Source organism: Juglans microcarpa x Juglans regia, chromosome 6S (assembly GCF_004785595.1).
Source record: "Juglans microcarpa x Juglans regia isolate MS1-56 chromosome 6S, Jm3101_v1.0, whole genome shotgun sequence".
In the NCBI taxonomy this organism is placed as follows: domain Eukaryota; kingdom Viridiplantae; phylum Streptophyta; class Magnoliopsida; order Fagales; family Juglandaceae; genus Juglans; species Juglans microcarpa x Juglans regia.
This window is the reverse complement of record NC_054605.1, coordinates 12665761-12682060: the sequence shown is the minus strand read 5'-3', so window position 1 is coordinate 12682060 and position 16300 is coordinate 12665761. Positions and strand designations below refer to the sequence as shown.

Genomic DNA, 16300 nt, shown 5'->3' with positions numbered 1-16300 from the left:
AGCAACCAACTTAAACAACATCGTGGGCTACAACTAGCAAAGGCAAGAGAAGTCTATCATCCCGGTCGGGAGTCTTTCCTCTCGGTAGGCGAGGAGACCAATTATATTCAGCGCACACGGTATCTGCCCGATGGGATAATTCCTCCCGACCGGGATCAATCTGCTGCTGATCACCAAATCCGAGTTCCAAGTTTCAAAATCAATCTGTTGGCGACCAAATCCTCCCGAGCTCCGCAATTCAAGCATATCATTGAATCCTCCATTTTAGATAATTTCGTTATTCTTTGGATAATTTATTTTATGTTGACATTTATCTTTAGAAACTATTTTCAGATCTTTAGGATAGATTGTAGCCGCATTTATCTTATTTCAAGATTTGAATTTCGACATCTATTTAATCTTGACTTGTGAGATGAATAGGAGGGAGTCTTTGTTTTAGAGAGCTTGAGTTTTAGAGTAAAAATAATCTAGAGTTTATTTTTTAAATTTCTTTCAAGGAGGCAAATCTGGGGGAGCAGAGGCGAGAACTACATGTTTCATCAACTGATTCCAACGAAGAACAATAGTTTTATTGTTTTTCTTTTCAGTTTCATTATGAACTAATTATATTTTCTAGAGTTTTGAAGTAGTCTAGTATTGAACACACAATGATCGTATTGCTTACAATTTTCTAGTTAACTATTGTTTGATCTATTGAATCATAATGAGACTGAGATGTGGTTTGTGATTGGAGTTATAGGATTAAGCATCATTAGTTGAGCAAAAGTAAAAATACAAATACTTTACCGCGACTAGTGTGATTTTTTAAGAAAAATTCAAAGAATTTAATGAATCTCCAATTAGTTAAATTCACATAGAGATATGGAGTTATTAGTTGGAAATATTTTTGGTATTGTTCAAGAGAGAATACTTAATAGTTAAGGGATTTTTATCATCAACTTGGGATAATTGGAATTCTATAACAAGAAATAATAAATTGTGTAGAATTTGCTAAGTAAAATCAAACACTCTAGATCTATTCTTATTATCTTTAAAATCTTAACTTTAATGCTATTGTCTTCAGTTTAATTTAGCTAATACATTCTTCAAATTTTGATTTTCTAAATAGTAATTAATTTAATCAATTTCAATATTCAAAAGCATAATTATTCCATGTGGGTTCGATATCCGTTTTCTTTAAAACAGTTTACTACTTGTTACGATTCTATGCACTTGCAGATATTTTTCAGCACAACAAACACCAGTGTTACATACCCCTCGTACATGACAAATAAGATGCAATGCACCTACTAATAACTAACAGTATATAATATATCGCAGTGGAAAGTCAACTTAAGTCAATTATAGAAACATTAGTCATGGCACCGAAAACATAAAATCTCAATTCATAACTCATTAGAGTCATCAAAAGGGTTTAATCCTCCAAAAAGACTCCCAAAACATGGGACCCAAAAACACTTGACTCAACCAAAGAGCCCCTTCCCAAAAGTGGAATGAGAGAGAACTAAGGTCACATCCCAAGCAAACTCAAATACACTCCCCTAGACACTCGGGGGGTCTATCTCTAGTTCCAACTCCGCCGCGACTTCCTTAGTTTCGGCCGCAGAATTCTTAGCTTGTTCCAGATATCTTGATATAGACTTCATATCATGCTTAAACTTTAACATCCTTTGAGGATCCAAGGATGAAACCCTAACATTGGACTCATTTAGAGTTTGTCAAAATCTTCTTAAGTCGCTAAGCCAACATCTTAAGCATCTCTAAAGTAAATTGACGACGAGCCTCCACGGTGAACTCATTCTCAATTATTTCATAGATTCCGTCCATACTTAATAGTCTCGTGTACCTGGCACAACTTCTATCATTCTGAGTAGGGAATGATAGTGGATAAATACAACAGTGAGATTTCGAGAAATCTCAATAAGTAAACAAATAACGTGCAACAGATATCATAAGCATATGAAGCAAACTGAACAATGAATGCATGGACATGAACTTATACTTATGCACTTGACCTTTCCAAAGACATCGAGTAAAATCATGACATTTCACAAATTTTTCTTTCATACGCATTCTTTCTTCATCTCATACTTGTTCATTAACATACTTATGAGCTCGTGGTCTTTTTTAACTTATAACATATAATTTCCAGTCTAAATTTCCAGAGTATCGTATTTTAAAACAAGAGATGCTTGTAATTAATAGTTATATATATTACTAGGGAACGGCCCCGGGTGCATTAGTTTCGGAGTGCACCTAACATAATGGTTTAAATAAAAAAAAGTAAAAAATTTAGTAGTTTATTTGTATGGGGAAAAAAATACAAAATTAAAAAAAGACAAAAAATAAAGATTAAAAAAAAATCTAAACTTTAGCAAAGTATGAGCATTGGTTTGCATCCATATTAGATTATCTATTTACTCTCTATATAATAATAAAATATTATTAATTTTTTATTTTAAAAAAATTGAAACAAAAAGAAAGGAAAATGAGTACACTGTCAGAACAAAAAGAATTGAAAAAAGAGACGTCAATTCATGTGCGTTGTGAGGCTTTTAATGGTCTTTTGGTAAAACATGATCCTTCAATAAATTCTAAAATGGAGTTACACGTCAAATGGTCAAAGATCTTAATGTCCTTTTGGTAAAACAATATCCTTAATTAAATTCTACAATAAAGCTACACGTCAAATGATTAAAAGTTTTAAAGTTCTTTTGATAAAATATGACTTAACGGAAAAATAAGAAAATTTAACGAAAAAATAATAAATTCACAATTATATAGTTACTTATTATGATAGAATAGATATGTCCTGTTAATATTACTTAAACACTATATATTTATACTTGAAGACTATATGCAATTAATTGCACTGGTCAAATTTATATTCATACTAGTCAGAGGGCACGTGTGCCCGATTCCCGATTCACGATATACCATCGATCTTTTCTTTATAAAAAAAAAAAAAAAAGGTAAAAGTGCGGTAGGACGTGTATTTATAATTTTATGTATAAGATTTATATACGGATCTATGAAAAAAAATATATAAATTTTTATTAAATACAGCTAATATTTTTCTTTTTTTAAAAAGAGAATTCGTTTTCCTTAATTTAAAATGAGTTATTCTATACTTAAGTTAATGTGCAAAGTATATCATTTACATCACTTAAAGTAAGAGTTGATCTATAAGATTCAAATTTTAAAATTTAACTTTCAATACAAATTATGTCATATAAACATTTTAATATTTATGTTCTACACATCAAATTTAAAATATAATTTTTCATTTTAATATTTATGTCACAATTTTTAGCTACAGTAGTTCTATATATATGTAATTCTACAATAGCTTGGACAATTAGGAGAGATTTAGACAGTGAGTTGAGAAGAAATGAATTGAAATGAACATTAAAAATTGAGTAAAATATTATTAAAATATTATTTTTTAATATTACTATTGTTTTAAAATTTAAAAAAATTAAATTATTTATTATATTTTATATAATAATTTATTAAAATTATAATAATGAATCGTGATAAGATGAAATGGATTGAGACCCCTCTCAATCCAAAGTTATTTCTTTCATCCCAAAACTTTCTACTTTCCATTTGATAAAATGTATTCTATCTATTTTTGTTGTCACTATATACAGTGCATGTCCATTCTATATTATATGTTTATTTTTTAAATCGCTACTTTTATTTCAATCCATTTTTTTAAATGCAAACTACTAAATTAACATCATCTTTTATTGTCCATTTATAGCATTATAGTCAGTCTCGCATAGATAAATAGCATATGCATGCAACAACTGTACGACTATCAGAAATTGAAGAATTTTCCATTAACGAAACAAGGTAAAAGCACAAAATATGACTTTTGAAGATTTTGGTCAAATAAATACAATTAGATAGAATCACATATATAACCTATAGATTCTAAAATATAAGCCTGTTGAACAAAAAGACTTTGAAAAAATATAATAATTAAATAAAAAATATGATTGTTAGATAAAAGAACAAAATATCACAATTAGATATGAAAAAATATGTATTGAGAAAATAGATTAAAAAAAAAAAAAAAAAAAGACTTGAACAATCGAGTTGCCAAATTTGTACTCCAGCAGACAACTGGTGGAAGTAATAACGTGTTATTAGCGTATTAATTATATATATGTTTTTTAAGGAAAAGCAAAACCAAAACACCGTTGCAATTAATCTTGCCCTCTTCCCATAAATCTTGTCTTCTTTGTCGAATGTATGATCAAAATTATGCAACGCCATGCGGCTGGGCACTTTGTAACACTGCTGATAATGGCTGGAATGGAACAGTAGAAATAGATAGAAAAATTGGTACTGCTTTCTTGGAGGGAAAGCGCCTCCCGACTTAGAGATGAGAAAATAAGATTTTTGATTAATGATTTCAGATGATTTCCGTAGAGTTCCTTGCTTCTTACATATAGTCCGTAGATTTCCACCCACCTATGGTCCTATACTAATAACACAATAAAATTGAAATAAGAACTACACTAAGGGCCTAAGCCGATTAACTATTACAACCAAAAAGGTCTAGTAAAATAATCTAAGGCCTAACACACAAGGGTTAAAAGAAGTAAAATGATAAAAGGATAAATGCAATCCATGGTTTGGATTGAGCCCATGTTACATTGCCGTCTCCTTCAAAGAACCTTGTCCTCAAGGTTGGAAACACCGATGCAACTCTATGAGTCCTTGTAACAGACTTTCCAGTATATGATTCTGCAGCCCCAAATGAAATCCTTCCTCTTGCTCTATTGCATCAAGAATCAGCTTACCGTCTCATCAGCAGCCTTGTAAGGCACAACGGTAGCATTAAGATCACTAATGGGCTCTAGTTTATCACTACATGAGGCTACTAGCAGGCAGCCGTCATTTCCATGGCAACCCATTGTAAAATACATGCAACCACCACCAGGGTAAAAAGTAAGGATGCTATTTTTTCTACTTTTGTCACACTTCTCTTCTTTAGTCCTTTTCAGTACCCCGCTGGCTAAATGATTTTCCAACAAGTACTCTTGCTCTGGGTGCTTGAATGCATGAGCCCAATAATTCCTCATATCCACCAATACATTCGGAATGAGATTTCGGTCCATACCACAACCTGCAATTCAACCAAGAAAACCCAACAAATTGCCGAGTAAAAAGAGATTTCTCCTCCTTTGACATGGCACATTTACAATACAAAACATTCTCAAATTTCTGAAACAAATCCTGAAGCCCAAAATTATCCAATGATTCATCCAAGTTCTTGATGCACCCATAAATCCTTGAGTTCCAATCAACAAAAGCCTTTTCAAGCATTTCATCAAACGGTTGAGGGGCCATAATTCCAACCAGAATACGATCGTTAACATAAAACAAACCTCTATTATTGATATTGGGAAAAATAGGGATATGCTCCCTTCCCCTATCAAATGGCTCAAAAACTCTACTTAGCGGCAATAAATCAAGCAAATGAGGAGCACAAAATTTCTTACCCCTCCAATTCTTAGCAAACTCAACCCTACCCGTTACGACCTCAGTCCCAGAACGCAAAACTTCAGCATTATCCAAGTCTCCAACCTTCAAAAGCTAAACAACCTTAACGCTCAAACAGCTCATTAAAATCGTCGTTATCCACATCGACTACAAGTTCTGTAAGAACAAGTGAATGGAACTGGTGTGTATGGAGGGTGAAGGTGCATATCTGGTCTTCTCTATAGAAGTGAGATTGCCTAGGGTTCGAGCTTTGGTCTTCTCTACGGAAGTGAGAGAGATCTAATGGTGAGGACCGAGGGTCAACATAAGCCGAAGGAAGAGAGACCTCGATTTCTGATGGTGGCGAGGGAGGTTTTGCCGGGGGAGTGAAAAACTTCTTAGGCAACTCCCTGAAAATCCCATCAACCAAATCAAACCTCTTCAAGTTCACACAAGCTCCCAAAAGCGCATTGAGTGATAAAACTGTGCGCTTGCAATTCCTCTCCAGCCTTTTGTCGAACACTTTCTGGGCATGCTTGAACATGACTGATTTTCCGTAAAGAGAAACGAGTGAGACCGAGAAGCCTGCTTTGGAGATATCCCTATATTTCTCCTGATCTTCAAGGATCTCTTCGATCCAATTGAAGCCTTTTGCCGAAGCGAGGAGGCAGACTGCAGTTTTGTATAAGCCGGTTCGGGTGCGACAGCTTTCGTGCTCAAAGGACTTCTTGAACTTCTCGATCACGCATTTGTAGGTATTGTCGGGAACGGACTTGACGATATATGGGGACTTGCGTTGGAGAGTGGTGGGAAAGATATGATGGCAGCATTAACCACCTCCTTGGAACACGATGGGGACACACACAAAGAAACAATGGTGGTAAGGAAGGAGGATGAACAGGGGTCGTGGGTGTCATTGCAGATCTCGATGGACCAGGCCGTAAGGAAATATCGAGTAAAAATCAGAATTGTGAGAAATCTCGAAGAGAGAGGACGCTTGCTGAGTGGAAACGACATTGATAAAGATAAATGTTAAAGAAGAAGGAACGTGAGGGTAGTAATCGGAGACCACCAGGATCAAATTTCCATCTAGTATCTAGATTCATCCCGGTGGTTAGGGTATTGCTAGGCTTGACCGATGAAAATAAAAGAGAAAGGAAATAATTCCTGAAAAGGAAGGGAAGAACATGAGAGTCGGCTATGGAGATCTGGGAAGGGAGAAAATGGTTTCTAGTTTCTAACGGGATTTATGGAAACTGAGAAAGAGTAAGTTGAGTGGGATTGACGACCTCTTTTTCTCCCAACGTTGCTGTGTATTTTTACTCTTCTTGCAGACAATAGAGTTGGTTTTCTAGATTCGAGAACTCTTCATTGAAATTGTTCTGAAAATCTTCAAGATTGTTCTTGACATCGTTGAATGTCTGCAAAATAACATTCAAACGTTGATGTGATTGTTCGACTTGCTCTTTGATGTTGAGCAAGGAAGAACTAATTTTTTCTATTTCCATGGATTGATAAAGCCGATGCCAAGGAAAGGCTGGCTCTGGATACCACTTGTAACACTGCAGATACTGGATGGAATGGAACAGTAAAAATAGATAGGAAAATTGGTAATGCTTTCTTCGAGGGAAAATGCCTCCAGACTTAGAGATGAGAAAATAGGGTTTTTGATTAATGATTTGAGATGATTTCCGTAGAGTTCCCTGCTTCTTACATATAGTCTGTAGATTTCCACTCATCTATGGGCCTATACTAATAACATAATAACGTTGAAATGAGAACTACACTAAGGGCCTAAGCCCATTAACTACTATAACCAAAAATGCCCAGTAAAATAATCTAAGGCCTAACACACAAGGGTTAAAAGAAGTAAAATGATAAATGGATAAATGCAGTCCATGGTTTGGATTGGACCCACGTTACTCGGCTTGTTACACTTGCCCCCATTCCCACGCTCAACAATAGATTATTTATCAGATGTTCAAACCCAATTCTTGTATGGATATGACCACGCTTCAAATTCTGTTTCTCTTTCTTAAAAAAAGAAAAAAGAAAAAACAATCTGTATATGGCTTTCTCTGCTCACTTTCTTCGAATTTTTGTAATGGTTGAATCTTTTTACGAATCAAACGGCTTTTGTTTTTAAGAAGTGGAAGGCACAGCTGGTTGTACAGAAGGAAAGTTGTTAAAAGAGGATGTTTGGTAATGTTTTTCATCTTATTCCATCTTATTTTCTTTTTAAATATCATTCAAATGCATACTTTCAAGCTAATCATTACAACTTTTTCAAATTAATTATTATAATGTTTTTAAATTTCAAACAAAATTCAAAAAACAATTCAATTTGTTCAAATTCTAAAATAATATAATATTAAAAAATTATAACTAATAATATTTTAACTTTATAATATTTTTATTTAATTTTTCTCTCATTCTTCAAAATCTCATAAAACATCATAACTCAAACAATTCTATTACTATTTATACAATTCTTTAAATGTCCCTACCAACTACCAAGGTACAACATCATTTGACTCTAACAATTTAGGGCTGTAAACCGACAGGTCGGTTCGGTTTTAGCCTCAAACCAAAACCGACCGACCAAGAATTTTAGGGGGAGAAAACTGACCGTGTAAGGTGGTGAAACCGACTGGTTCACGGTTGGTTCGGTTTGGGCCATACATTGTTTGGCCATTTTTGGGCCTTTTTTTTACACAATTCAGTACCTTTTTAGATTCAATTCATTATTCAAGATAATTAACATTTTGGACTATTTTTTACTGAATGTTTAAAATTCATTTTATTTTTTAAATATTCAATTTCATTTTAATGTTAATGTCATTTATACTATTACTAACTAGTAACTACTAAATATATACTACTAATATTACTTTACTAATTACTAGATAACTGAAAATAAATAAATAAGCTCCACTAGATGTTTAATACACATTACAAACAAAAATAAATTGTCTTAAGCAAGTAAGCAACAATTGTTCTAGACAAAAATAAAATTGTGCTAAATTTCTAGATCTTCATTCTTTAACATCCAAGTCTCCAAGATTTGAAATAGATTCCAAAGCAGTCTTAAGTCATCAATAGTTGTGACGCTCGATGCTCCTAACTTTATATAAAAATATTAATAAGATTAAAACACGAAATATTAATAAATTTGGATAATGAATTAAATGAAAAAGAAATTCAATTAAATTATAAAAGTAAATGAATATGGCAATTAAACTTGTCTAATTTTACAATCAATTTTCTCTTTCTCTGCACATTTCTTAAACTTGTCTAATCTTGCAGGAGAGGAGCACACATATCTAACCCCGCATTTCTAACCATTGTGATGGCGTCATTACACTCTTTCAAACCCTCATTCACAACAAGATTCAAAATATGAGCACAATATCTCATATGCATATGCTTTCCCCCCAACACATGTCCCGTAAAAAAATTGCTTCAAATATAAAATTGTAATATCATTTGAGCTAGCATTGTCAACAGTAAAAGTAAATATCTTAACAATGCCCCAATTAAGGAGGCACGACTCTATATATCTCCCAATAGTATCCCCTCGATAATTAGGGATCAAACAAAAATTAATAATTTTCTTTTGCAATTTCCAATTACTATTAATGAAATGTGCAATTAGGCACATATAATTAAGATTTTGTACCGATGTCAATGTATCGGTAGTTAATGAAATCCTCATTCTCCCATTTTTAAACAACTTTTTAAGTTTGGCATTTTCTGATGCAAACAATTTCATACAATCTCTTGCAACTATGACACGACATGGCACTTTAAATTGAGGTTTGAGCAACCAAACCATCTTCTTATATCCTTGCACTTCTACAATTCGAAATGGTAATTCATCAATGATTACCATCTCTACAATCGCCAACCTTACAGCCTATTTACTATATTTGTAGGTTACAAGATTGATTCTTACCACACTACTATCACTCTCTCCAACCCCTTCTTCGGTTGCCTCACCTGCCAAAGTTTTTTGGTATTTATCCAAAGGCCCAATTTTATGAAGATTTTTGGGACATAAAAGTAGATAGTTTTGCATGGTTGAATTCTTGTTCCTCTTTGAGTGGCAAGCATACATCTTACCACAATAATTACACTTGGACTTAGGATCACCTATAGGACAACTCTCAACTTTTGTAAAATCATCCCAAACAATTGACGGATCATTTCCCTTCCGTTTCTTAGGAAGTGGACAAGTACTACTAATAAAATGGGTTATTCATAAAATTGTGAGTATATATAGCATTACTCTCATCGTATTGGTTAGATATATGTTTTTTTTTTTTTTTAAAAAAAAAAAAAGACTGGTGCACCCACTCTTTCGCACACTCTTCCCATAAATAGTGAGGTAGTGATAAGCTTACTATCTTGTTACTACTCATCTACTACCTAAGTGTATTTCAAAGCTTTTTATTTTTTTATCATTTTCTTTTAAGTATTTTTTTAGCATCCTTAATCATTAAGAAAAAATATATAAATTTACTAATACTCACTTTCTTAATAATTAAGTAAAATAAAAAATTAAAAAAATACAAAAAAAGTAATAAATAAGTAGTAATAGAATAGTAATCCTATCATTATTCTAAGTAGTGTCTTCTTCACGACGGTATGAACAAAAACATTCTGCAACGCCATGCCACTTGCCCATTCCCACACTCAGCAGTAGATTATTTATCAGATGTTTTCTATCCCAATTCTTTTACGGGTACGACCACACTTCAAACTCTCTCTCTCTCTCTCTCTCTCTCTCTCTCTCTCTCTCTCTCAAAAAAGGATTTGTATATGGCTTTCTGTGCTCACTTTCTTGAAATTTTTGTAATGGTAGAAGTTTTAAGAAGTGGAAGGCACTGCTGGTTGTACCAAGGAAAATTGTTAAGAGATGGACCAATGGTTACATGATTAATTTTCACCATTTGCTAATACAATTCTTTAAATGTCGCTACCAACTACCAAGGTACAGCACGCACTACACGCATCAACAAGAAGAAATTGCAGATATTGGTTACTTCAATGGCTGGGAAGTTAACCCAGGTCTCTCCCTGTCCTGCAAATCCATGTGTGTCAAGTTTCATTGGCATGTCCTGGAAACCATGGCAGTCCAGGTTGAAGGCACTGTTTTGACTCCGACATGGGAACAATAGGTCCCAGAAACAGGCGCCACAAATCAAGTATTATTGTAACCAGCATTGCAGCACCCAGAGCATCGACAGCCACTCTGGGTAAGTCCCACGGATCACCTGGTTTCTCATCAATTCTGCACATGTAGATGAATTACCATCAGGAAAGGCAAATATAATGTTGATAGGTGAGAATAATATATAATTTTTTTAAGAGAATCCCATGTATAAGTTTTTTCTAGCGATCTGGGCATGGATATACCTATAGATATGTAAGGTATATTCTACACTATGGTATTCTTTCCACTTCAGATAAATGGAGGAAATTTTCCAGAATATGCACTCACATTGGTCAAGGCGAGGAAGACGTTCCTATTTCTAGCAATGTGGTCAGATAATGAATTTATGCAAGTCTTAGAGAAGAAGGAAACCTTAAACAATTCAAAATGACCAGTAGTTAAATCCCTACCTCAGAAACATGGGGAAGCTCACGATGAAGTAGATGGCATAAAATAAGGACCCAACTTTGTACATGGATGAACGATCCACAAATTCATAATAGGGGAACTGCACATATTCAACATAAAGGATCATTCTCTATGCATTGTAGATTTTCATAGTAGTTTTTTTATACAAGTTGTAGACTTTCATAAGAGTAATGAAAAGAATAAACAAGAAAGTGTTTCCTCAATATAGGTTTATTCTTCCTCATCTACAAATATCCAAATTTTGATGCCCAATACCGCTTAAAACAAGGTGGGGTGGACAACGTATGTAGTTAGCCTACCATCTGTGTGTTGATGAGCATCTATCAGTATTTTAAGGATTTCTTTTTCTTAGGGGTACCAAAGCCAATCCCAGGGAACAGTCAAGCTTCATAGGGTCTTTCTGTCCAAGTGCAGGTAGTCTGCATATTCACAGACATGTCTATTTCACCAAGTCTCTCTCAGAGACCGTGCCCAGATCGTTATGCCTCTCATGCAGGTCAAAACTTACCCGACAAGGAATTTCGCTAGTAATCATATTCAGTTGGTTTGGATTCTTAGATTCTTGATACCATTGATAAGGCTGTAGATAATGTGCATTGTGAAGAATAAATAATGCCTCCAAAATGTCCTGGTAATATCGCAACATTCTAATTTATCTACCTTTAATCCACTCACATTTCAAGGTTGCATATATTCCAAATCTATGTAAGGTTAGATGAAAGATCTTGATAATAAAATGGAGCGAAAACAGTGTCAAAACATACATTGGAAATGGCTAAAGTCTCGAGGTATGCTATGAAATAGGCAAGTGCCAAAATCCATGCAGCCTCAGTAATCCATTGAACTTTCTCTGGAAAGTCAGCAACAAAATGCCGTAGTCGGCGAAGTGTAATGTTCGATGTAACGTGATAAAACAGAAAGCAAACATGTGTGAGAAGGAAAGTTGTGTGTGGTACCTGCAAAGAAACAAATTAATTTTTTAGAAATTATAACATGTAGTCAGACGATTTTCTGTTTCGTGGCTTACATTGTTCATCTTCCATGATGGAAAGGTATAAGAAGCCCCCAAAACTGTGAAGAAATAGTGGGTCCAAAAGTAATTCCCCACATAGCTAAAGATTATAATCCAGAGGCTGGCCTGCCAGGAAGATAAGTTTTAAGTTTAATAAAAAGAACAGGTGTAATACAAGAATGAATCTTCGGGCTACCTTATTACGAGGCATGTATGCAATGAGACTGGATTGAATAATTATAATAAGCAGATGAGTGATAACCACCATTCAAATGCCAAAGAATTCTTGTATAAACTTGGCCGTGGCGTGTACACGTTAAATCAATCCAGCTTATAGTCTGATCAAAGTGTTTGCGTGTTCAATGACATTATTTCCCATCCGCTATACAGCAATTACTTATCAGTGACAAGAAAATTTATCTCTGACAACTCAACGCATTGAAATAACATATACAAATACCATTTTCATGTAATTTTTCTTAGTACGTTTAAAAGCTCTAACTCTAAAAAAGAGCTTGAAAGTATTAACCCAACACAAACATATTTCACCAAATCATTACATTAAAAACTATTTGTGCTCAATATGTTTAATTGTAAGGGTTCCAGAAAACCATACGAAAATAAAGGTTAAAGAAGAATTCCCTTGATAATCACATCAAAACTTGAAATCCCTGCTGTTAGATATTCTTCTCAAATTCTTCTATCAACTACTCGCTGCCAAAGATAAGAGAGGCAGGAGAAGAAACAGCTGATACTTTTATCATAGCGTGATCATACAATTCTATCGGAAAATCATGGCTAAAAGTCATCTTCGAAAGGAATGCAAGCTAAGCATGTATTTAACTTTACATATTCATATCAAGTGCAATACAAGCTTACAAAAATTTAAGGCAAGTCCATCAAAAAAGTTCAGAATATCATTTATGAAAATAAATCACAGGTAGTCCAAAAGATGCATGACCCAGATACAATATTCATTGTTCTGTAACCTTTTTCATTAACTCGACAAGTATAACCAAACAAGAAAAAAAACTTGCCTTGACCCAATAACGATCCTTCCAAAATATAAGTCCATCAGCCTGCAAAAAAACACCCAAGAAAAAAGATATGAGCACAAAAAAGACTATAGTTGACCTCCATTAGGCATTGCAACCACCAAGAGATGGCTTTGAGCAACCAATTACCATTCCCTACTGCTTTTTAGCCTAAGTGACAGTTAACCTAGCTTTTATTAGATTTTTGAAAACGAAAGCTTACTAATGAGAAGTCAATAAAAAAACAATTTATTCCCTACGTAAACCTGAATTTGATCGGCCTGTGCAATTTCATCTAGAACAAAGATATTACCTCAGCTAATATTATAAAGATGATAAAAGCCACTGTGATATGTAGCCCAGCAACCATTTTCAATAGATTTCTCCACTAAAAAGGAGGGAAGATCATTTTATGTGGTTAAATGAAGAATGTACACATAAAAAAAGTAATTCAAAATTGAGGAAATAAAGTCAAGAGTGTACCTTTCCAACAAATAGCACAGGTATCAAGAACGAAGGAACTGCCGAAATCAAACCCAGAACTAGATACTCCAATTCGGTAAAGCTCTGTCAATCACCAAATGGTTCTTTTCAAAGAAAGTTTGATAGATTATCACTGAGAAAGAGCGAGAGAGAGACTAAAAATGGACAACGCCCGAGTTGACTAAAAGCCCATTACTTCCATTTTTAATCATATGCAAAATGCAACTTAGATTAATATCGACAAATACGTATAAACATGGAATGGAATTGTTCGGCAATGATTAGAAGGTTCAAAACCTCGTAGAGCTTGTAGGGTACGACGATCCCTAGGCAGAGGGTGAGCCAAAAGGGAGTGTAGCAGAGGAAGAATAGCTCGCCCCATCGCTTGCTGTGGTCAGGAGCGAGCCATAAGCTCGAATACGGACAAGCCGGTTCCGACTCCGATTCCGCACCTATATAAACCAATTGCCAAACGGAAGTTGTTTCATTAGGCTGGGATCAGCATTAACCAACCCTGAATATTAATTCAGAGAGAGAGATAGCTAAGAAGTTGAAGGCAAGGACATTGTGGAAATTACCGCCCATTCTGGGTATTCGGATCTGGGTATTGGAACTGGATGCACCGTTGGTGTCGTTAAGCACTAAGCAGGATGTGAACTGCGGTACACTGACAGAGAAGAGATTAGATTAGATTGAAGTGTACAGAAGAAGATGCGGAAAGGTTAGTGAAAGTAGGCTTCTTAGGTCCTTATCCCTAATTATTTCCCAAACTAGCATTGATTCACTGGGTGAGTGTTTGATTTTTGTGAAATTGTGATGAAAAAAAAATGAAAAAGGCAAATTATATAAATAAAGTTTTGTTGGGATGTAATATGTGTTGGTATTTATGAAAGTAAGTTGATAGATATAAGAATTACCTTAAATAAAATTTGTGTGAAATGCGTGTTTTTAAGGAATAAATATAGGAAGAATTCTAATATCAAGTCAGTGTGTAGAATATATCTAATAAAGTGCTTACACAACATAATTTGATTTGAAATATAAATTTTTTTAATTTAAATCTTACAAATCAAATCTTACAGTTTAAATTATGTGGATTGTATACTCTACACATCAGTTTGAAAATAAAATTAACTCATAAATATGGAGACTATTTTAACTTACCATCAAGTTTATAGTCATTTCCAAAAATGCTTAATTTTGGTGATTATCGTCTTAAACTACTAGAAATTTACAATCTACCCCACCATTTGATAGAAAATTTCCTTGATAAATAAAATTAAAAATAATAAAAAAAATACAACAAATAAAAAATCAAATCTTTTAAAATAATAAAGAATTAAAAATAGAAAAACTAATAAATTTTTTTTTTTTTTTGAAACAAAACATGAATTCTTTATAAAACTAAAAAGTGGGGAATTTTATAAAATCTTGCTAGCTTTTTTAAATTATTTTTTATGTTTGAATTTTGTAGGATTTCTAGAGTTAATTTTTTTCTTAAAATGGGCTCATTGCAAACTTTTAAATAGAATGGAGTATGATCGTCAAAATCAGTTTGAGAGTGATTTCAAATTAGACGTTAGTCCAAGAGAGGTTTGTATATTTCCACATTTTTCTAATTTTCGTAAAATTTGTTTTATTTTGTACTTTTTCCTGGAAACTTACATAAACATAAACGATTAGATGAAAGCCTTTTTTTAAAAAAGGAAAATAGAAAGCCTTTTCATTTTCAAAAACGTGAAAGCCAAACATGGTCTCCCTTGTTTCTTACAAATTACAAATGTTCAAGGATAGATTCCTTGCGAAAGTCTGACTCTCTCTTCTTTGTTTTCACAGCTTACGTTAATTTATTTTATCTCATCTAATTATTATAATTTTTTTAAATTTTTACATAAAATAAAATAAATAATTTAATTTTTTTAAATTTTTACATAAAATAAAATAAATAATTTAATTTTTTTAAATTTTAAAATAAAAATAATACTAAAAATATATATTTTAATAATATTTTATTCAATTTTTAATTTTAATCTCAATCCATCTCATTTAATCTCAGCTGTAAAAATAAACGAAAAATGTAATACTCTGGTTCCGGCGAGTTAGGAAGTGGTTATATTAAGAAAAACCCCTCTCTTATGGGTTTCTAAGCTGAGAGAAATTTCTATCACTCAGCGGTGAAAGTTACTAGTCTGCTTTTGGGCAAGTACTTTTCTTTTGGATTATTTCCGGGAAGTCTGTTTTTGTCGAGATGGCTCAAGATCTGGCTTACTTGTGTGGAAATTTATCGCTAAGAAATGGGGAAATGAGTGGCCTTGTTATTCGGCTTGTGTCCAGGGCTACGTAGGTTAGGGTATTGTTTGATTGTGAAGGGATAGAATGGTCTTTGTGTTGTCATTTAATGGGTCTCTATTGTGATTTTAGTAAGACTGAGTCATGGGTTACGTGGGCCACGTTGGGCCAAGTGGGTTAAGTGGGAAAGTTAGTTTAGTCTATTCAGTCATTAGCAGTTATTTATTTACTTTGTCTTTAAATATTCGTTTAGGATTAATATGTTGGGTTGTATGGAGAGCCTTGCTCGTGAGTATAAAAGGTGCAACCTGTGACTTTGCACGACTATCACTCAACCTGTGA

At 33.6% G+C, this 16300-nt stretch overlaps 1 protein-coding gene across 1 annotated transcript; it reads right to left on the bottom strand.

The window, feature by feature from the left end:
- Positions 1–10407: 10407 nt before the first annotated feature.
- LOC121236385 (cycloeucalenol cycloisomerase-like) lies at positions 10408–14431 on the bottom strand. The gene is made up of 8 exons (XM_041132799.1): positions 14248–14431; positions 13967–14121; positions 13670–13753; positions 13190–13231; positions 12168–12278; positions 11905–12096; positions 11122–11219; positions 10408–10789 (listed from the first exon to the last, which is right to left on the bottom strand). The coding sequence occupies exons 1-8, from the start codon at positions 14252–14254 to the stop codon at positions 10597–10599; spliced, it is 882 nt and encodes a 293-aa protein (XP_040988733.1). The 5' UTR covers positions 14255–14431; the 3' UTR covers positions 10408–10596.
- Between the last annotated feature and the right edge of the window lie 1869 nt (positions 14432–16300).